Genomic DNA, 23,134 nt, shown 5'->3' with positions numbered 1-23,134 from the left:
GTTCAGTCATCGCTCTGATTCTTTATCCTATGCATTTACAGCGATTGCAATAGTATGTTACTTTTATGAACCAATTTAAGGTTCTATTTAAATGCATGTGATTACAGATCTATTCCAAGAAAATTTAATTCTGTATGCTTTTATATAGAAGTGATATTTACTGCTTTCCAGAGATAAACAATTTGAAGAAAACAGTGAAAGGGCTGAGAAGAGACCCCACTTTAGAGCAAAGTTTCCCCACACCTGCAGTGTTAACATTTTATAGATTTGTAAATATGTCATTCAGCCTTAGTAGCAATTCGCCAGTAAGAATGTGTGCATCTGCTGAAAATGTGAAAAAATGTATGCAGCTTCTACATCTGGCTTGTATCATGTAGGTCAGCAAAGGGCAGGGTGAAAGGTCAGTGACTTTCACATTTGTTCAACTTCATTGCAGATGTAATCCTGACCCATGACCTTGGGTTAAGAAAGCTGCCACCCGCACAATTTATCATGCAAGCGTACACACGGAGCGAGTTGAACTACACCCACACCCCTGATGTTTTATTACTACTTAATACAACATCACAAAGAAGAGAAAGTGAATATAGTAGCCAGTCCTAACATTATTCCTCACTATCAGTGCTGTAATGAGACAGCAGCTAAACCTTTTGAGCCTCTGCGCTTTTTTTTGGTACATCCAATTTATTTCTGACAGGATCACATTCCCAAGATGTCTGCCCTTCCCCAAAATGGAAGGGCAGACATCAGACTACATTCCCGGGACTTATCAGAGGCAAAGTGCTGAAGAGAGTGGCGTAGAGGGTCGATGTTCACCCTTATGTAATTTTTCTTCAAGTGAGTCAGCAACCTCCCAGCAGCTCCCAGCAGCTACACTCGAACCCGAGGGACTGCCTTAACACACTTTCCCAGGGCCAGACGCGATTGGTGGATGAGCTGACGGACAGCTTGCCCAGGGCAAGTGCACAGCTGCGGTCTCAGACTGAAGAACAAAGCTCCGCATTTTTCGCCACGCTGAGATGTCCACATGGGGAGGAGCAGTGAACCTGATCCAGCATTGGGTGCTGAGCATGACGCTTCATCTGCCGACTTGGTAACTCAGCACCGCCGTCCACTGTTACATTAAAGAGCATTTTAGGCTCAGGCAATGTTAGTTCAGGGGTACAGTCCATGTCATTAAATCACTAAAGCAGTTGCATATCGCCCGCAGATGCATGTGACAGGCGAACAGAGTTTCTAAAACAATCATTTAAAAAAACTCCCGTTTTCTAAGCATCATTGTATTTCTGAAAAAAATAAAAAAATACAGGAAAACAACTGTTAATTGTCATGACAGAACCAATGCAATTCATTGTTTCATGAATGTGATCTGGTTAGTTGATCTTGAGGCAATAAAAGCCTGTCTTTTCTGGTATTTAGCAGACACCCCTATGTAGTGTGACTTTTTGTGAATATATATTGTGATTTGTGACTGGACTGGGATGCACAAACAGCTAAAGGAAAGTCTCAAAAAACAAAATAAAAAATAAAAAGGGAAACTCACAAACTTACATCACTGAATGCATGTGTGTCACTTGTTACACAAATGCAGAGTCAGCACCTATGGATCATAAAGCACGCATTTGTTAATAATATTGAGCCCAATCTCTCTCCATAGAACAGAGGTAAGAACTCAGCTGCAGGTGTTCAATCATAACATTATTCCACATACCCATTGTTGATTAGAAAACCAGATATAACTTTCAGACAACTGCATCTAAATAGTAAACTGTTCTATATTATTGCAAATCGGTTTTCTTTAACTCAAGTCTTGAGGCAAGATGCAGTGATAATAATAAAAACCCACAAACAGGATGTGGAAACAGACACTGATAAAGGGGTGTCCCAGAAAATTTATAGTCCTGTAGCGAGGCTGACAGTGAAGCTGTCCTTCTTAAACAAAATTCCTAAAAAATCTGTCATTTCCTCTTTTACATCGAGGCGGAAGTGGGTCTCTGGCAGAAGCAAGGATCAGTTCCTTTGATCCTGTTTATTGTAGCGGATTTTCCTGTTTTCAGATTTTCTCTGATACAGTTCCCAACCTCCTCTGGCATTTGAAGGAAAGAAAGATTGATTTCAGCACCATCTCTGCTCCCCTGATAAACTTTTTTAACATAAAAAAGTTGCTTACATAAACTCTCTATACATCTGTATTTTAAATATGTCTGCATACCAAATATAAAAAATATGCCAAGTTAGAACTAAACTTTCACAATTATTGTTCACAGAACCATATCCAAAATTATCTTTATTACATGACCTTTTTGTACACAAAATCAGATAAAAAGACCATAGACCATGAAATACTCAAATCTGATCCTCGAAGCCAGTAGTACTGCTGGTTTTCATTCTTCACATATAAATCAGGACTGAGTTAAACCTGGAAAACCAGATGAGTTAAATCTCTGGCCAGTCAGTCACATTGCTCATTCAATTAACTATCAGGTAGAAAAGAAAACCAGCCGTACTACTGGCCTCGTGGGCCAGATTTTAGTATCACTGCCCTTGACCATGCTGAAGGTTCAGAGAGAAGTTAGAGAGCTGTGAATCTCCCCCTCATGCCAATGCACAAATATAACTCAACAGCATTAGGCTTCCACAGACAGCATTCCACCCACCCACTATGTAACTCTGCTCTCCAGCCTCGGTCTAATTCTAACCCTGGCCAAGGAGCCATCAACATTTGATTGTTCAACCGGTCCTGCTTGCCCCAGTAGATATGAATAGAACAGATCCCAGGAAGGGGCATTGCTCATTCAGGCAGATGAGCACAGAGTCCCTCTTGGCTGAAGACTGTAAAAGCCAGTGCAAATATGATCGAAACACAGCCGCTCTCCAATTCAGGGATGTGAAAGGTCACTGCACCCGAGGAACATTCCTCCCATATGTGTCAAATAATTAATAAACAATTAATTTGATTTAAAAAGCTATGCGCATACATACAGCATGTACAGACTTAGCAGGGATATTCATCTTTGCAGGCATAGAAGCCTTTTGCCTTAAAAAGCAAGCTGAACAAAAGGTAAACGGTACAATGTCCTCCAAAAGTATGATAACGGTAGAGTGAAATTTGTAATTTTTCTGCTGTTCACTTAAGGCATTTGGATTTAAGATCAAACAATGTATCCGAGACAAAAACAAAACAGCTTTTATTTCATGGTATTTGCATGCGTATGTTTTAACATTTTACAGAAACAGCTATTCTTGTGTCGAGTCCCTCCATTTTCAGCTTATGAGTTTTCAGTTTATGAAAGAATGACAAGTGTCTTGTCTCTACTAGCAATCTGAGAATGCAATGCAGGTAAATATGTTTTTTAAAAATTTTTTTTAGTTTTTTAATTTTTTTTTTTTTTACCACCACTGCAAGGGCAATCTAAGTTCATATATAACTGCAAGATGCTGAAGACCTAAACTGTGATGCAAATGTATGATGTATTTACATATGGAAGTCGAAGTACACGGATGGCTATGAGAAAAATGCAAATTGCAGCTGGAGAGTATGCCAGGAATGTTCTGGTTACTCTATCTTAATTCCATGGATGAATGCCTGCTTGAGCTGGGATGGCTTATAAGGCAAGAGCTTAACTGGGGCGATTTCTTTGGCATAAAGCAACTGGAAATACTATTTATCACATGGGCATTAGACCAAACATCTTTGTAATGAGTTGTGTCAAGGAGCGAGACTGGAGCTTCCTCCTTCCCTTAGTCTGAGAGGTTGCTTGACTGGGGACTGTGAAATCTGGGCTCATATTTAAACTACCTCAGAGGCTGTTGAACAGCTTCACTGAACTGCACATTTACAGAAGGGATCTAATTCACAGCCAGCCATTACCCAGATGGACCAAAGAACAAAAAAGCTTGCATTTGACCCAAAGGATCTAAGATGCTCTTATGGGCTCTCTGGGCCCAAGAACCACAACCAATGAATACATTCTCTGCGATGCATCCCCCTTCATTAAAATGTAAAATAAATTAATGTAATGTAGCCTAACATATGTCCAAATATGGAGTTAAAATGTTTAATTTGACTCAAGTGTGTGTCCTTGACATGCATACAATACTTTATATTAACCTATCTTCAGGTGACATCTTATCTTATCTGGTGACCCACACTTGTTTAGCTATAGTATGTGCTCAGGCACAATCTTTCTCCCTAACGCAGCCCTAAGTCATCTTCTCTGTGGCTTAATCAGGTATTGGATTGATTTTGTTTCCGCAATGTCCTCCATCAGTTTGGAAGGGTTTATTGCCAGCTTCTGTTCACTTTTGAGCGGCCAAATATTTACACTTGCGGTAAAGCCTGTAACAAAATGCTGGCTTTAACACTACTGGAGTGACACTATGGCTGGCTATGCATGCATCACCATACAGGACACGGCTTGCTGAGAACTAGTTCTTTAGCGTGAAAATGTCATCAGAGAATCAACAAATATCTGGAACGAGGTGAAATGTAGAATGAAATAACTCCTTCTAAGCCCACAGAATAATTAGAATCTTACTCTCATGTGAGTGTACATGATTTAAAGCAAATTTTTGAAATATGTTTAGAATCATGTACTTTGGCTCATGGGAGTCATTTAAAAAAAATATTTTGTCATTTAATGGGATGTGACTTAATGCCATTCAGTGAGTGATCAAATGTTATTTTGAGAGAGTTAATCCTTGTTTAGTCTTAGGTTGACATTACATGTTCAAATTAAGATGCTACGCTTCCTCACTGCGGAACAGGTCTGAAATGATGCTTAAATTAATCTTTAATTATTAATTCCGTTTTTAAACAGGTCATTTGTTTTTCATGTATTACATACTAATTGATGACTCATAGTATGTGTAGCTTGACTGTCTGTGAGTCCAATGTGGGCGAAAATTAAGTAGAGCCATTGTACTGTGCTATTTAACAGTCTTAAAAAGGCACTTGGTTAACCTCAAATCCAATGAGAATATCCTTTCCTCATTTACATAAGCATTATCTTTTCATAATTATTTACTGAGGTGAGCTTGATCCGTCTTTTCTTTTTCTACCTATCATGGCCTTCCACTACTATTACATTGTATGCGAAACTAAGCAAGACTCATTCAGTATCCTGTTTTCCAACAAAGTGTATCAAGTTACTCAGGCACAAATCTGACACAGGAAGTTAACAAAGCGGTCAATTGTTCTAACAAATTGAGCCCATGACATCACCCACAGGACAACATTATCAAAATAGTCCAGTTTATGTAGGTAATGGCTTTTATTGTGTAATACTTAAACATATTTCTAAATGTTGTCGTTCCTGTTTTTGCAGATTTGACCAATATGACCAGAGAAACATTTTATTAAAACAAAAAACAAAATTTTTTTTATTAAAACAAAAAAAAGTTTGGAAAGGACATTGGATTGTCAGTGAAAAGAAAATTCAACATGCCTAAATCATATATATTTACTGATTGGAAAATTGGACTTCTCTTTCAGGAATATGCCCTTGACATTTCCTTGAGGCTGAGATACTTCAGGTACCTTTTTTTTTGCTTCAACTGGGAGCAGTCTCGCTCAAAATTGCCTCACAAATGACATGTAAAACTAACAAAATGTATCTGGTACCAGAAGCAGCAGCATGCATGTATCTGTTATTATGTCCAAGGACAGTAAAACACAACCTGATTTCTATGGTGACCTATATTCCATATATTTCTGGAAAATAACCGCTTTAAATTCTTTCCAGTGTTATATTCTTTTTCTAGGATTTTCAAGCAACCATCCAAGATTTGATTGTTTCATTTAACAAATGCTATTTTACAGAAAAAAATTGTTTTGATTGTCTACAAGTGGAAACATTTGTCCGGCTTATGTGTACAGATCTAGAATGGCCGATCCTTTCAGTCCAGAGAGCTGAAATGTCCAGGATGTGTGCTGTGACAAAGTGGCGACAGCAGGAAGAGATGTACGGCTGAGGAAGTGGGCTGAATCATATGAGGAAAGTCAGAGCTATGTTCTGCACCAGAGGAGCTCCTGTTAACAATCAATGTGTCGCTGTGACAGTGGACAGTGGCGCTTGATGAAAATGTTGGCTGAGAACACCACATATATGCAATTATTAGACTGGCTATTCCATTGACTCTGAGGAAGATGGCAGCCAAGCCATATTGAACAAGAGTCTAAATCTTAAAGAAGCTGCTTTAATTTCTTCTTGGTTTCTGTAACATGTAACACCCATTATTTCTAAATCTATGGGGAGCACAGTACTGAAGCCTCCAGTCTCCAGAGTAAATTTGGCAGGACATGGCCGCTGCACTTTCTGTACCTAGATCAATCTATCAGTCACTCAATCATTCTGCTGATTGATCAATCAAACTTTATTTATATAGCTTATTTTATGAAGTAGTTTTTTTTAACACTTCACAGCATACTTTGACCTAAATACCTACAAAGCAAGCCGGAGGCAACAGTGCCAAAACTCCTTGGATGGGGTGTTGGATGAAACTTTGGGAGGAACCAGACTCAACAGGGGAAGTCCATCCTCCTCTGACTGGCTCAGGGAGTTTGTAGGGCCAAGACATGGTGTAGACAATACTCAGTGTACACATTGAGTACATATTATAACTTATCTCATTAGTATTATTATAGCTTTTATTTAATCTAGTAATGAGAGCTGTGCATTAAAAAGTTGGATGGAATGGAAAACTGTTTATCGTGACCATTAACTTATTAAATGAACTAATAAGTCATTTGATGAAAGCTGGTGTTTGTGATCAATCATGATTTTTGTCTTGTTTAGTAATAGTCAATATCTAGCTATTTATTTGAACAAACCAATAGCAATGCCATTATAATGTTCATTTTTTGTTCTGGTTTCCAATTTGTCCTGTGTTTCTAGCCATTTCAACCCATGAAACTGACACAAATAAGTTGACCTTCAATATATTTGACTCATTTGCAAAATATCAGTATGACTTCACAGTAAAATAAAGGCTATAAAAATATGGACTTTTAATGAGAAAGACTAAGGTGCTGCTTCAAACAAATCAGATATGCCCTTTGCATCCACCAGACACTAGTAGTTTGCATTACTGGATTGTCAGCTATAGACTTTGTAATTGGGACAGATCATCATGTTTCAATGTTCCTCTTGAAAAAGCACATTTATATTTGTGTCACACCATTTTCGTACCAGCTGTGCATCCCTTAGTATTGAAGAAGCAACAAAAAGGCAGAGAAACATGGAAATATTTGTCAAATAGCATGGATGGAAAAATGTGTAGACCAAGTGATATTTACATATTGTGAAGCAGGTTTCCTGTCATTGTTAAACGGAGAGTATCTTTTTGTTTAACCCATTGATGTAAGCTCCAGTCTTTCCTGTCTATAACAGGGCAAGGGGAGGGCGCACTTATGGGATCACAATAGCCTGAAACCGGGAAAATTGTTAAATTTAGACCCTCTGCTGCATCTTGTCTTCCACGACTGCCTCCTCCAAAGCATGTTTAGGTCACATCAGTTCCTCTGGCATTTTCCTGTGCCAACTGCCAAACAAGTCTTTTCTCATCAAATTGTTTCAGTTAAGATACTGCCAAAGGAGCCACTTCCCAAGATAGAACTGGAACCCTCTTTAGTTTTTCTGAGGAAGACTCAATAACCCAATTGCTTGTAACAAGAGGATACACATCACAAACATCCATATTCTTTAGCATATTTTGTTTTCCTCACATTCCCATGCATTCAAAAGATGAATGGGCTATAAGATGAAAGTCATGCCAAAACAATGAGCAACTTTGGTTTAACATGTCTTAGGAAAAATTGATTTGGGAATAGGCTACATTTTGGGTTTCAGTGGAAACAACAAAAAAAAAAATGTTTTCAGATGTACAGTAAACTACATAAAGCATCTAACTGAGCTTTCTAACAAAGAATAACAATCCTCATTGTAAATTATTCATGAGTATTGCAGTTTGTTTGAAATATAAAGCATCAAATAATAGTAATATTTAATGTAGTACAGATTAAATCTAAATTCTCCTTTTTTCAGTCATGATCAGAAGTCTAAAAACTAAACTAAATTGTATGCTTACGTTTTTTCTTACAGGGGCGACATAAATAACGACCGACCACGGTAGACTGGGTGTTGTTGTTTCAGAGCGGTACTTAAACCGTGGGTCAAAAACAATCGAACTGTGTAAACTCTATTGATTCGGGCGTGCGTGCGTGCGTGAGTGAGTCAGCATATGCCCGAGCTAGTTAGTGAAGGAGTCTGGCACAATTCACTGCCGAAGTAGTCTACAACAGAAAAAAAATCTTGCTCCTGGCTTTGGATGGCTGCCGATAATTTAGGAAGGCACCATTTTTCGCACTGTAGAGTTTCAGATTCAAATTGGATGTACAAAGTATGAAAAAACATTTTGTTTGTGGACAAAGTGGAACATTACTAAAAATGGTGTGTAAAGAATGGCACTTGAATACTATGATACTTCTTTCTGCTTTACGTGTATTGGAGACGTCGTAATTAGCTGACCGTTTTGGAACTTGTTTTTAGGGAATCGCTTAACTACCAAAGAAAAGTAAGGTGAGTTTACAGTGCAAGCTGTTTAGTTTTAGTTGCAAGCTAAAGCTGAATATTTAAGTAAGGTAGTAAGCGAGTGTTTGCGCCGCGTGTTTGCCTGTCTGGCCGTTACAGTACTGTTCAACATTAGCTATTAGGCAGCTGGTATACGATTACAACACTAGACAGAAACGTGTATTTTTGCGTTATCGTGCTGAAGAATGTATTCGTTTTTTACGCGGCTGTTATGTAAGTAGGCTAGTCTATAGGTGAAATTAAATCAACGTTGTTTGTGAAAGCAGCCGTCCCAGTGACAGCACAAGTCCACAAGTTTGTCAGCGAGTATCTTCCCAATACCACATTTTGCCTTTTCGTAAGTGGCTAAACCAAAGTCAACTGCACTACATTTACACAGAGTCCACACTATCTAATGTAGAAAATATAATTGAGCTAGACATGTTAGTATTTTTTTCTGAAAGGAAAACCCGTCATATTGGTTTGCCGGATATGTTGTGTGGAATACATTTTCACACTAGTCTACTCCACATCGTCGAGTTTTTCAATGAAGTGATAGGCATAGTCTATTACCTAAATATACGATTTATACTACGTTCCTAGTGTTGCTCAGGGAGGCCCTCGTTTCACTTGTTGTTAGCAGACGAAACAAAATCATGAATCTTTAAGTGGTTGAGCACACATAACGGTACTGTTTTGAAAGGTGTGGAGTTTGTGTATGGGCGGGTCACGCAAAAAAAAAGAAGAAAAAAAAAGTAATAGACCGTTAAATTTACCACAGCCTGACTGCATCCTTTTGACTTTCTCAGACTGGCATGTTGAACGTACTGTAGTGTATGATTTGTGATATTTGAATCAAAGATGGTAGTTTACTCATAGGATATTATGGTAGTTTGCCTCTCAGATGAAGATAGTCAACTCAGACTTCTGTAAACTTTCGAATCGTGAGAACGTTTTGGATGTATTTTGATAATACACAACGACTTACAGCTATATGAGCTGAAACTGTCTGATAATTGCAAGTTTAGTAGGCAGTTAATAAAGGGTAGCGTATTAATTGTGACTCCGCTATGGGTGTGAACCTGGGCTTGGTGATGTCATACATGGCTTTTTACCTCCAGGAAGTGAGGCTATTATGTACACTTGTACGTCGTTGTTTATTTCGAGTATCTGTCTGCTAAGTAGTTATTTACAACAACGTAAGTGCATTTTGTGTGCTTGTAGGCCCTACCTGGTTTGGAATACTAATTCTGAACGTACATATTATACGTATCTCAGATTTTGACAGCATTGACAAAATCAACAAAAAGTGCTGAAGGTTTTTACATTTATTTATTCGTTTGTTGGTAGCTTGGAAGCATAATATAAACTCTGAACCCTGTTCCTCATAATATTGCTTACAATCAGTGCAGAATTGTAATTTAAGATTTGTACAATTCAGTGTTGCCTATTGGTTTTCATTCAGAATAACAGTGTTGAATCAGAAATGCGTTACGGTGTAGCATTTTGTAATTTCTTTTAAAATAAGACTGTTTTTGTAGTTTAGTTTGAAAAATGTGACATTTCAACACATGGCTGAGTTAGAAATAGTGGGCAGTGGGTCTTTTGCTAAGGCTTGCGATGAATATTGCTCTGGTTATAGTGCTCTCCTCATTCATTGTCAGGATGTTGATGAATTTTATCATTCCAAAATCTTGTGTAATTAGGCTGGTTCATGCCCATGCTCCTGTGTACATATTTCCAGGGTAATAAATGTCACAGGGATTATTAATAAGCATGTACCAGACTGAGACAGAAGGACTGATATTCACTAGCGGTGCTGGATTTGCAGGTCATACACCCTTACCGCCAGAGAGAGCATTTTTGGAATAGTTCTTGCTTCACACACTGCTCTAGAATATTGCAGGCTCTTTGTGAAGCTGTAAGCTCAGTCTTCAGGGGGTTTAAAGGTCTTCTCTAGCCATGTAAGACAATGCACCAGACTATTGCCAGAAATAGGCTAAATCTGTCTCTAATCGATTGTTTAAAAATTACCTCTGATGTGAACAAAGTACAGTAGATGCCCTAATTGACTTGCCAAAAGAAATGTATGGTAACATGAAATGTGCGGAGTTGTGAAAAACTGAGTTTGAATATCTTTAGCCTTCGTGTATGTAAACTTTTGGCCTCAACTGTACTTGTCGAATATGGATTTTATTGAAGACTGTTTCCATGAATCAGCAGCAGAGTTGGCAGCAAGCTACAGACGTCAGTAGCTAACTTGTTTGCCAAATGTGTTTAATGTAACATAAGACCATGAGTTCTCCACTGCAAATGGCACACCCCCAACACCCCCATGTCTACTCTTTATATTCTCTGCAGTTTTTTGTTTCAGTGTCATTTCCCATATATGTGCAATGAACATTAGTTTGTGTTTACTATGGACATCAATCCTCCATATTTTTTGGTGGGTGTAAGCTTAATTCTGCCTGGAGCATCTGTAATTCTCACCAGCAGCCAGTTTTAAATAAACAAGTCAGTAATATAAACATTTCTGTTGGTGCTGCACATTGCTGGATGCAATGTTAGGCTTACTGGGACAGTTAGAGGAAAGAACTGTTGGATAACATTTTCATTTCAATGCAATGTATGTAAAAAAAGAAGCCTTAGATTACTCATCAAGTTGTTGATAAACTCATAAAAGCTGCAAATATAGGTAATGTGAACTAATTTCATATTTGGTATACAGACATGTGGTATTGTGGCTTTTACAGTGGAGATTTGCAGGTCAGTTAGTCTTAGAAAGAGAATATTTTTACCTTGGTGCATAAGAGCTGCTTCACACATGGAGAAAAGTATACAGCAGAATCTGTGTCTATCATTGCATCATTAGGTTAGTGAACAGCACAGAACAGAGTACCAAGCACAGTGTTTCCCCTAGAACATTTTTATTAGTGGGTGGTGGTTTGGACAGGGGGGTGAGGGGTGCACGTGGGTGGTGGTGGTGTTTGCACTGACGACAACATAGCCTACATTTAAAAAAAATCATTTTGGTAATTAATTAAAAAGCTCACAGTATACAAGCAGTCTCATCCTGAATCGATGGTGACATCAACTCTTCGGTGAGCATGGCAAAGCAGGGAAAAGACGGGTGAAACTGATAAACGATGGCTGTGTTTATGCTCTGTGTATTGGGTGCTGAAGCACCCGTGGCCGTCTCCAAGGACTGGATATTTGGCTCTTATGAAGCCTTGCTTTTATTGGCAGTACTGCTGCCACAGTAAACATCTCACTATCGCTACTGCTTTTGTTCATTTTCACTATGTTGACTTAGATATTTTCCAGATGAGTATTGTGACCAACAACAAAGTAATTTTTTGTTAACTAGAAAAGGAGTTTTCTTGCTATGTTTAAGGAGTATGAATTGCTTGTTGTGCTATCATTGCAGTATAGTTTCTATTATGTAGGCCTATTTGGATGTTGTTAGTGTATTGCCATGTGGTTGCTAGAGTGTACTAGGTGGTTGCTAAGGTATACCACATGGCTATTGGGGTCTTACTTGATGGTTGCTAAGGTGTTACTAGGTGGTTGCCAGGGTGTTTATAGGTGTTTGCTAGGTGGTTGCCATATGGCAAAAATGTTCATTTTTGACTGTTTATTTATTTATTTATTTATTCTATTTTAGAGCAATATAGCCTATTGGCTTTTAAACCTAAGATGACAGCACTGGAGTTTTGTATCGTTTTGATGCTGCCTAACTTTAGCCAGCTCCAGTGTGTGTTTGCTTTCATGACCTGTACGTTGTCGAATTCCATGTAAAATATAGTTTTAAAGGTTTTAAACTGAAGATGACGACCTAGCACTCCCGAGACCGTAGCGACTACTTTGTCTTGGCTTCCATGATCTGTATGTCTCAATGTCAATTGCAGTGCAAAATGTAGCTTTGAAGCCTTTAAATGTCAGATAACAAGGTAGTAATGGAGTTTTGCGTCATTTGGAGGTTTAGCTTTGGCAGTAATTATCTCTTCAGTTACGTTACCTCTGCTCTGCTATTATCTGTGTAGTCCTGCCTGCCTTGTCTGCCCTAGAAGCACCGTGAGCATGCAACAGGTTTGACAGGCAGGACAGAGAGCTGTCCTGATTGGTTGTTAAGATTCAGGTGCCGTGAAATTTGGAGTGGCTGATTTCAGAGCCTGGGGCAGTCGGAGAGATTGGATTTTTTCTTAGACTTTTGAATTTTTTGATATCTGGATGTGAAAGAAATTTAACCAAATATTATAACAAACAGTAGTAAGACCGCAGTAAACGGTCAAACCGGCCTGGGGATGAAACTTGCTTGCTTCACTTGCGTCAATTTGCATTTGGATAATTTTAACACAAGGTGTTGCACACGTTCATTACTCTTTAGTTGCACATAGATTAGGCTACTCACCATTCCAATCAGTATAAGCAACAGTGTTGTGCATACTTTCCGTACAGGTAGGCTAATTAATAAAACTAAAACCTACAAAAGTAAAACTACAGAAGTAAACAGAGCAGCAGCCTTAAATAAATGGCTTTAATCAGCTGCATTTCTACTTGATGAGAATATCATGAACTTACAATAAATGTGCTACAACCCAGCATGTTTGAAAGTTCTCGTGTGTAACGATGGGGATAGTACAATAGCTATACTAGTGTCTTGCTATGGTATGCACAAAATAGGCTAATTAAATTCAATTCATTTTTTTAAACCAACAATGACGTCGTTTATACCGTCATAGAGATATGTTGCCATGGTTACTCGGTTAATTGATTACTGGCACAGCCCTGCACTGAGCTATAGCTAGCTAAATCCAGCCCTATTAATCTGAGTAATCAGGGTCTAAAACTAACAACTGACCAACTGCCAAGATTATGTCAGTGTCGGGTAAACGGGACCAGTTTACCCCAATCCCCAAAACATACAGTGCTATGAAAAAGTATTTGCCCCCTTCCTGATTTACTCTGTTATTGCACACTGAATGTTTCAGATCTTTAGACAAAATTCAATATTAGCCAAAGGGAACCTGAGTAAACACAAAACATTTGTTATTTCATTTATTTAATGAAAAAAGTTATGACTTATGAGTTTTTACTGCATTGTCTGGGAATCATACTGCAACCTCTAGGGTACAAGCTCAGGACACTAACCATATTATACTGCAACCCCCTCTTCTGTCCAAAGAATCCACTGCAAGAAATCTCTTGTATAATTTAATTTCTAAATTCTCACCAACCATCAGGATTTGTTTTTAATTACTGTTCACAAAATCTGCTAAGAATAAAAACAGAGTCAGTTTGGCTGTCTATAGGGATGGATGTTCATACACTGCTTACTTTCAGGGGTTTCCAGGTGCATTATTTTAGCATGTAGGCTGTAATGTGACCATTCCCTCTTTCACCTCTACACTGCCCTGCAGCTTTAGCTGACGGTGTGGTCCCATGGGAGTGTAGTTCCACTGCATAAGCAAGCCTTTCCCCACAGTAATTACACATGGATCAGCTCTGATTCCCATTGATCATTCTATCAGGCATATATTTTTTTCTGTCCAAGGGTTCGGCATTGCTTGTTCTCCACAGCGGATGGGAGGGTCAGCACATGATAAAGTACAGGAAGTCAAGAAATTTGCCAGCAATAAAACAAATACAGACATGGAGGAACTAAAGACTATTGCCTGCCATCCTCGTCTGCTGAAAAGTGGCTGAAGTAGATGATTGAATAACTACATTAAAGATTGTCTTGGTGATCTCTTACAGATATTCACACACTGATCTTTTGTTGGGATTGTGAGGCAGTTGCTGGAAGACAGGCTACACTGAACCTGCTAGTCCAGGGGGCAGGAGGCTGCTGCTGTCTGTCTTGCGTATAGCTGGCATTTTTACGGCCTTAGATCTCTCTGAGCCTGGCAGTTATAGAGGTCAGGACAGTTCATCATAGCAAAACATGCTGCATAAAGTTGGAAATCTTAATGCTGAACATTGTAAATGAAAACAATTGGAGACAATTTACGACAAAACTTAGTTAAACCCTGTATGGATTTCACTATAAATGAAGACATTTTCCTGGAAATTTAATTATTGCTGGACATCGCACATGAATTTTAAACATCTAAACAAAGTTGTTCAAATTCATAACTGGACCATTAATGATCCCCACAACTTAAATAACTGAAGTAGGTAGAAATTCTTTAGAAATTTGTGAGTGGCCCTGTTTGTATTTATGACGGAGTGCTTTGCTTTTTGTTCCAGCTGGTGCAAATCCTTGCCTGTGGACTCAAGGCCATCCAAGCTGATGTGGTATGTGACCATTTCTTAGCTGTCAGAATGGAATTCCACCTCTGAGGCAGAATGTGTGCTATTAAACAAGCCTGTTGTGCTTTCTTGTCTTCCTGTTTCTCTGTCTACATCTGATATGAAAGTAAAAGTTGTAAGATATCAACAATACCCCTGTGAATATATTTTAATGTAGGCTATGTGACGTGTGACTGGAGAGAGGCACTGTCAGAGGCGTAGGAAGCAAGGGGATAGGGGGGACATGTCACCCCCAATATTGGAAACAGTTAAACTTGTCCCTCCTAATAATTGTACACAATAAAAAATGCTTATTGGGTGAGACACCGCTATCTAATCTGCATACTGGGTACCTGTGTGCGTTTGGACTAGATTCCAAAAAGCACATCCGACAACAGCTTTGCTGGAGTGACATTAACAGTAAGAAAGCGGTTGGGAATTAATAATGTAGGATCGTTGCAACCTCTTTGTAAACCTATTATAGATTTATAAGAAAATTAAAAAAAGCTGCATATGAAGTGTCTTCCTTCTACTCATGTTCGAGTGAGCTTGGCTTGTGGGCTACAGTGTGAAAAGAAGCAGCTGGTGGCATCATGTGCATCAGAGGAGAGTATGTGTTTGTCTAGATTTCAGCACGAGCAGGCTGTGTATGATTTGGCATTCCAAAGTAGAAGAAAGTGTGTGTGCATGAGTGTAGAAAAATACTGTATGGAATTTCGCAATACAAAAAAATGATGAAATGATTCTTGGCCCTGCATCGTATATTGAAAATTTAAATTATCATGTGACTGAGATTTCAAAAAATTAAATTCGGGTCATGTGAACAACATTGATTTTATTTAGGCTAATAGGTTTCATTACTCATTTTGCTCGCACGGTGGTAGGCTTGTCACAGATATATATATTATAAAATATATAAAATATATCATTCGTTCATTCCAAATATTTTTTAAATGGAGTATCGAACTGTGAGAATATTGTATCGTGAACTTGATACGTTATGATCATATCATTTATAAATTCAAAATTAATTCTTTTTAATATCCTGTTCATTCACAAAGCAAATTCATAACAACCATTATCATATATTTTTCTTCAGCTAGCTAGCAAAATGTAAGCACCAATAAAACCGAACAGCAGTGCAACATGAAAACGGTACCTTTTTGTGGGCAAAATGGTATGCTATCCACATACCAGCAAGCAGAGATTTGTGTTTTACCCACACCCTGATGAATTTGTTTTTGAATGCTGAATGTCCTTGGGTATTGTATGGGCAGCTTAGCTTAGGATATAGCCAAGATAATAAAACACCTCGTGTTTAATTAGAAATGGTTTAATTAGCAAACTGTTACTTTGCTAAATTACAAACTGATTAGCCTATATGGGGATAATTCTCTCTAGGTGTTCATAAAAAATTGGAGAAAATGAATGATTCTTATTTTACTTGCAGATTATCTGGCGAATGGAAAACCATGGTGCTGGTCAAAGTAACTGACTGACAGTCCAAGATGAGAGGATGGATGACATGAACAGCATGATCTCCGACCTCAAAGATGCCAATGGCTTTGCGAACAGAGTGTTCGATGCATCCTCTGAGGTGGAGAAGGAGACCAGGATCATGCGGATCCCGGACCCTGTGGAAGGGGGCGGCCCCGGCCTGCGTCTCCCCAGGGAGAAGGTGGACTTCACCCGACGGTCAAAGAAAACGGGAATCTGGAGAATCCTCAACAGGAGGAAACCGCCTTCTGGGTGCGAGAGACGGCCACATTCTTTGATTCTGCCAGGCGAGGCCTCTGTGCCGAAACTATCCTTTATGGGCAAAGTGAGGTCTCTTAAGAAGTTGAAGTCCCCTTCTGTCTTCAAAGGGAAACTGGCAAAACTCTCCGGTGCTAAGCCAAGCAATTCCCTTGAGGAGGGTCCTGAGGAAGAGCCTTTCTGCAGGGTTGAATCTGCCCACATTTACATGCAACAAAACCTGCTCAAGAACAGAGTGAAGAGGCATTCTTATGCTGGATGCACCAAAGATTTTGACTACACCTTTGAGGAAATAGATTCTATAAGTACCTTGGACAATGTGCCCAGAGACTTGTCAAGCAAACAAAATGGCTGCAAATCGCAGGAAAGCTTGTCATACACACAGAAGGACCACTCCAACTTTTCAAACTGTAATAACTTGAGTGGACATGAGGAACACTACCTCAGGGACTGTCCAAAGACCCCGCACAGTGGGAGAAAGTCCAAAGGGGCGGACATGTGGAGTTACCTAAGAAAAATCTCATTTATGGGAAAAGGAAGTTCCCAAAATTTGGAGAAGAGTTCCGACTCAGATTTTCACACATTTGACAAAACAATTGACTCAGACTGTGCCTCTGCTGACTTTGAATGTGTCAAAGATTATACCCCCACTTCGAAACCAACTGTCACGGATAATAAAGGCGGCCATTTTGGAGGCATTTTTCGATTTTTCAGCAACGTGGCCGAAACAGCCAGAAAGTGGAGAAACTCCTCCCGGTCTTTCTCCCCACCCGAAGGAGAGCATTCTCCTTTGGGCTCTCCTAGATCTGAGAGGTCGGGTGTTTTTGCTCACAGCATATCTTTAAACTCCGAGAACGCAGGCAAAACCGGGTCTCCCATCCCACTGTCTCTGGTGTCCTCAGATTCAGGCTTGTGTGAGGCTCTTTCACCCACCAGTCTAATGGGAGTCAGCTCTCCTCGTGTAGTTCTGAAATCATGGAAATCTTGTCCAGAACCACCCAGCCCCAATGGTGAACTTAACAGGTGTCCATCTACTGGAACAGAATTTTCAACATTTTCACCTCACGATTCTGTGGCCTCCATAGAGAATGACATTGGGCATGAAAACTCAGAGAGCAGAGGTTTTCAAGAGATAGGAACTCAGGAGGATATTTGCCCTCCTGAGGAAGTGTGTGATTTAGGAAATGACGTGGACTCTGGCTCAGTTTCCTCTGAGCAGAAACAAGATGATGGTGGGAAAAGAAGTGTGGAAATTGAAGCAACTCAATTGCAAAAAGACACAAATTCTCATAGTTTTGAGACGGCACTGAAGGTAAGACAATATTTAATCTAAGTAGGCTAATCATTTTTTTCTTTTCAGAACACCAGAAAGTACTGCAATACTTTCAAGACTGGAATAAGATTACTTCTAGGGGTGTGTGTCTTGATAATAAAGACTATGAACGATTCACATTTCTCCACAATCTGCCTTTACAGAGAAATAGGCTAATTATTGTGCTTCAGAGCTACTGTGCATTCTATAGCTCTGAAGCACAACCACAATTCATTGATCAGAACAGTTGCGCTGACAATGCTTGCTAACACTGCTTCCAGACTCCGTGTTACTAGCTTGACCTACCCCTTTTCTAACAAAGACACACCAATTAAACAATGCCATCATACATGGCAGGCAGTACCTTTTAGAATTAATTATTTTTTAAACGGCGGGGACATGCTATTCCAAAACTTGCTTATTAGATTGGCTAAGGGGTATTGGAAAATTAATTTCTGTAATATTATATTGATTTCTTAAGAAACATGCTTTATCGTCATTGTGCAGGCATTGCCATTTATTGCTTTCATTGCCAAACTGTTATCTGTAGCGTAATACCCTGGTGTCCAGATGACATTGGGTAATCCAGAATGTTAGATATACAAGGTTTCTTCAGGACTTCAGAGATATAGTCTGTTTACTGCAACTGTAAAACAAACCATTAATTTTAGCCTGCAGGTGTGTCCATGTGTCCGAATATCGAAAATGCACAGGTATTGCATTGTAAAAGGAATTTTTTTAATGGAAGTGGTACAGATTTGAATGCATTTTCTGACACATTGACTGGTACAGATAGTTTGTTAGTACTAGGGTTATTGTTTGAATCATGTAGTAGTATTCCAAGTCTTGGAATAAATACAGAAAGAATCCTGAAAAACTGAAATTTCCTGAGAAAATCTTCTGAGCAGCCAAAAGAAATTAATCCGAAATAAGATATATGTATGTAACTGCCTCCCTAAGCTATAGTGAATGACCAATATCTGGTTTGCCCAAATTTGCATTCATCGTACACTAAAACTTACACGAAGGGCGCCCATCTTGTCTATTCAGCGTTGTCAGCCAATCAGCCCTACACTCGTTTGTTACATAGATTGCCATAATTAATAGACCAACTGTTCAGGGATGGTGAAATGACCTAGATGTTCCTCATAAAAGATGTTAACCATGTTCAGCCAGCTGAGTTCTGGCAGAATGCACCTTGTCAGGTTTAATTTAGGAACACACGGCCCTGCATTTGCGCTACACAATCGGTTGTAACGTACAGGACAGCGGGACAGCTTGAACTGTAAATTAAAGGATGTTAACATCAAGCCGGAAACTAATTTGCATTTTTAATCATTTGCACAATCTTCACACACAAATGAAGACAGTGTAGAGCCTTTGTTCTACGTGAACAGGCCTATATGTGTATATCATCAGTCGGTGTCACTAACAGCAAATAAAAGCACGGAATGGTTTCTGTCCATATATATACATAAGGGTATGGGTGACAGCCATTGATTTTAAAGGTCCAGCTGAAACCCAGCCTTAGTCTGTGCTGTGATGCTGGGCCCATGGCACCTTCGCCTCAACTGACTAACATGACGACGACGACTTGCCGTCATGGAAATGCCAGGCCCCGGCACGCGAGCCAAGTCACGGCCGAAAGGGCTCCGTGGATGCTTCAGTCTGCCCTTGCTGGAGGTTCTGTCTCCAGGGACGAATCATTTGCATCTGCTGCCCGCGAGGTCAGGCTGCCTGCCTCATTCTGCTGCCGTGTGGTCACTGGAAGTGCTGCAGTTCCATGCGCTCACTGCAGCCAGTGCCTCCCACGCTTTACTCAAGCTGTTAATTTGTGTGGGTGCACGCACCCGATTCTACTAATCAACATCTCGAGTCTTTGCTAAGCATTGATTGGTAGATTCAGGTATGTGCACCCACACTGGCCCTTTCTGGATGAGACTGGGGACCCCAGCTCTAAAACATGAAAAGCACCTAATTAAGAAAAATGAACAGCTTCTGAAATTGTTGAGGTTGTAATGAAAACCATTAGCCTATACACAGTGGTCCCCCAGGACCAAGTATGAGAACCACTGATCCAGTCCTTTAAGATATTTATGAATGACCCACAAATGAGACAATATCCACCATTTATTTAGCTATGTGTACTCTACATTAAACATATTGTTATGTGGCGTATTGCTTTGGTACTGTTAAGGCTTTTAATAATGTGCTTTAAAATAACAAGTGTAATAATAAACCAGAAATAAAAATGCTGATTGTTTTAAATACCATGGTACATTCCACTTCTTGTAGATGCAGATGACATGGTGATGTTGTTGTTGTGACGTTATGGTAATGTGGCAGTGTTGATGCAGTATTGGTGTTGTGAGGAAGTTTTTGTGTCTCTCATTCTGCTTATTGCAGTCGCACCCTGTGAGTGCTCTCCCACAAGATTGTCTTAAACTGAACTGCCGCCGCTGACTCATATTATCACACAAGCATAGCGTTGCCTGGCAAAGAATCAATAATCTGTAGTGTCTGATTTCAATGGCGAGACAGACACCAACTGTGTCTGTTCTAAGATAAGATGTGCAAGAGGGGTGGCATGTATTACACTTCAGGGCAATTTTTAATTCTTATCTCGTCTTTAAACCTTGTTGTTTGTGAATGTTCTGCTATATGCTGGTAGTTCGGACGTTGCACCTGATAAAATCGGATTGCTGTGGAAAATTTTGTCCTTGTGCATTGGATGTTTGAAAAAAATGTGTCATGTGACTGCAACACATAAATATCTTTGCATTTGCATTTGGAAAATGACCTTGACATGACAATAACACTGTTGCCTTTGGGGAAATTCATTAATCTTTTACATACAGAAGGAACTCACAAACCTTATTTTGAGTGTAAATATGAAAATGTTTTAGGAAGACAGGATTTTTAGGATTTATGAGAAAATATTAATGATATTTTTGTCTTACACCTTATATACATGAACACAGCTACCGCAAAGGTTCTTATGAACACTACTGTATCCAGACAGTGTACATTGGGTCTATTTCTCTGAGGCAATAATTAGTTGTTATTTTTACGTATTTAATGCATAAGACAAGGATCAGTTCATGTAGTAGGCTATAGAAAAGTACTTCTGCATTTGCATCATGCTCATGCTCTGCATTAGTGTAATATGGTGGGGAAAGTACCCATCCACACGGCTGTTATTTTGATAAAGGATAAATTGTAATTTCATGTGGTGATTCTTTTAGCCTCTCTCCCGCCCCCCGGACGTCTCCCCACGGGACCCTCTTTTGAAAGCTGCTCTCCAGCGCTGCTGTTCCCTCCCGCTGCCCCAGATCAGCCCCTCTGGAGCGGACCACACAAGCTGGAGACGCTTGCTGACGGGTACATGCGCACACGAGCACACGCATACATACGTGCACGCAGGCACATGAGCAAACATGCATATACTGACATGCACACATGTATACACATACAGTGCCCTCCATATTGTTTGAGACAAGGACATTTTTGTTTTTCTTGATTTGGCTCCACAATTTTAGATTTGTAATCAAACAATTCACATGCGGTTAAAGTAAAGTTTCTCAGCTTTTATTAAAGGCTATTGTGGCATTCGGTCCAGCGGTGGCTAAACCTTATGCTTACCAAAATCAACTGTTTGGAACACCATTAAGAAGAAAGAGAGCACTGGTGAGCTCAGTAATCGCAAAGGGCCTGGTAGGCCAAGGAAGACCTCCACAGTTGAGGCCTAGAGAATTCTCACCATAATAGAAAAAACCTGCCGAACACCTGTTTGAGAGATCAGAAACAGTCTTCAGGAAGCAGGCATGGATGTGGCAGTGCGTGGATTGCAAAGTTACAGTTTACTAAGCAGTACCTAAAAGAGCCTGCAGAGTTTAGAGAGGTTTTGTGGACAGATGAAACCAGTATTCACTTGTATCAGAGTGATGGCAAAGAGCAAAGCTTAGACACCAAGATCCAAAGCGTACCACCTTATCTGTGAAATGGTTTGGGCATGTATGGCTGCCACAGGTACTGGATTACTTTCTTCACGGGTGATGTAACTGCTGATAGCAGCAGCAAAAATAATTTTAAAGTGTACCGAAACATTTTATGTGCTCCAGTAAGGAAATGCCTCCAAACTTCCTGGATGGCGTTTCATCATACAGCAAGACAATGATCCCAAACATACTGCTAAAGCAACGAAGGAGTTTTTCAAAGTAAAAAAACAGGAAAATTCTTGACAGGCCATGTCAGACACCCGTTCTGAATCCAACTGAACATGAATTCCATATGCTGCGGAGAAAACATAAAGCATCTAGCATCCCAGCAGAAGCTGAAGATGGCTGCGTCGCAGGCCTGGCAGAGCATCACCAGAGAAGATGGGCATGTCTGTGGGTCGTGGACTTCCAGCAGTCATTGCATGCGAAGGATATCTGACGAAGTACTAAACAAGACTACTTTCATTTACATGATATAGGTCTCAATCATTATGGTGTCTTGAAATGGAGGGACTGTATATAAAAAGTGGTGTAATTTATATGTGGTGAAACCTAAATGTTGAAAAATACCCTTTAATAAAAGCTGAGTATCTGTACTTTAACCATATGTGAATTGTTTGATTGCAAATCTAAAATGTTGGACTACAGAGCCAAATCAAAAAAACATTGCCTTTTTGCCAACATTATGAGGCTTTGTATGTCTTTTCATGAACACATACAGAGAGACACACACTCGCACATGCACGTGGACACACACCCACACACACAGATACACACCCTTACTCTCACACACGCACACCTACAGAGTCAGGCTCACGGATTCTCCAAACGAGAACAGTTACACGTACAGAGTTTCTCACAGGCAGAGGCTGAATAAAGTGTAGTCAACATGCTGAGGCAACAGCGTGTAATAACCAGAGGTAAGATGCAAGCGTCGGGAGCTGGCCCGAACCAGCTTTGTAGAAGCTGTGCTTACATCACAGCTCACTGAACCATCAGCATGGTATGAGCTGGTAGTCCTTTTAATGAAGTGATAAATGCAGACTTACAGTGGCATATATACCGTGAGTTTACCATGAGCAAATATACCAGGAGTTTATTAGTCCCCTCTGCACCGGATAAGCTAAATCTTATACGTAATAATTATGAGTGTCTATTATGCAAAGCACATAAATGAATTAACATGGGAAGTTCATGTTAAACTGCTC

At 39.7% G+C, this 23,134-nt stretch overlaps 1 protein-coding gene and 1 long non-coding RNA gene across 4 annotated transcripts in view; both read left to right on the top strand.

Moving 5' to 3' along the window:
• Positions 1-3,040: 3,040 nt before the first annotated feature.
• On the top strand, positions 3,041-6,757 carry LOC135262385 (uncharacterized). The gene is made up of 2 exons (XR_010332201.1): positions 3,041-5,535; positions 5,879-6,757. It is a non-coding gene; the product is annotated as an uncharacterized LOC135262385 (long non-coding RNA).
• Positions 6,758-8,120: 1,363 nt separating this feature from the next.
• Positions 8,121-23,134, top strand: part of arhgef9a (Cdc42 guanine nucleotide exchange factor (GEF) 9a) — an 87,578-nt gene continuing 72,564 nt past the window's right edge. For all 3 annotated transcript variants that reach the window (XM_064350358.1, XM_064350357.1, XM_064350359.1), the window contains exons 1-4: positions 8,121-8,579; positions 14,820-14,867; positions 16,312-17,928; positions 21,174-21,309. In XM_064350358.1, coding sequence (XP_064206428.1) covers positions 16,378-17,928; positions 21,174-21,309 — 1,687 coding nt within the window. In that variant the 5' untranslated portion in view covers positions 8,121-8,579; positions 14,820-14,867; positions 16,312-16,377. The remainder of the gene's footprint in view (positions 8,580-14,819; positions 14,868-16,311; positions 17,929-21,173; positions 21,310-23,134) is intronic.

This window comes from Anguilla rostrata, chromosome 9, assembly GCF_018555375.3.
Source record: "Anguilla rostrata isolate EN2019 chromosome 9, ASM1855537v3, whole genome shotgun sequence".
NCBI lineage: Eukaryota > Metazoa > Chordata > Actinopteri > Anguilliformes > Anguillidae > Anguilla > Anguilla rostrata.
Note: the sequence above shows the minus strand (reverse complement) of the source record. Positions and strands in the feature narration are given on the sequence as shown.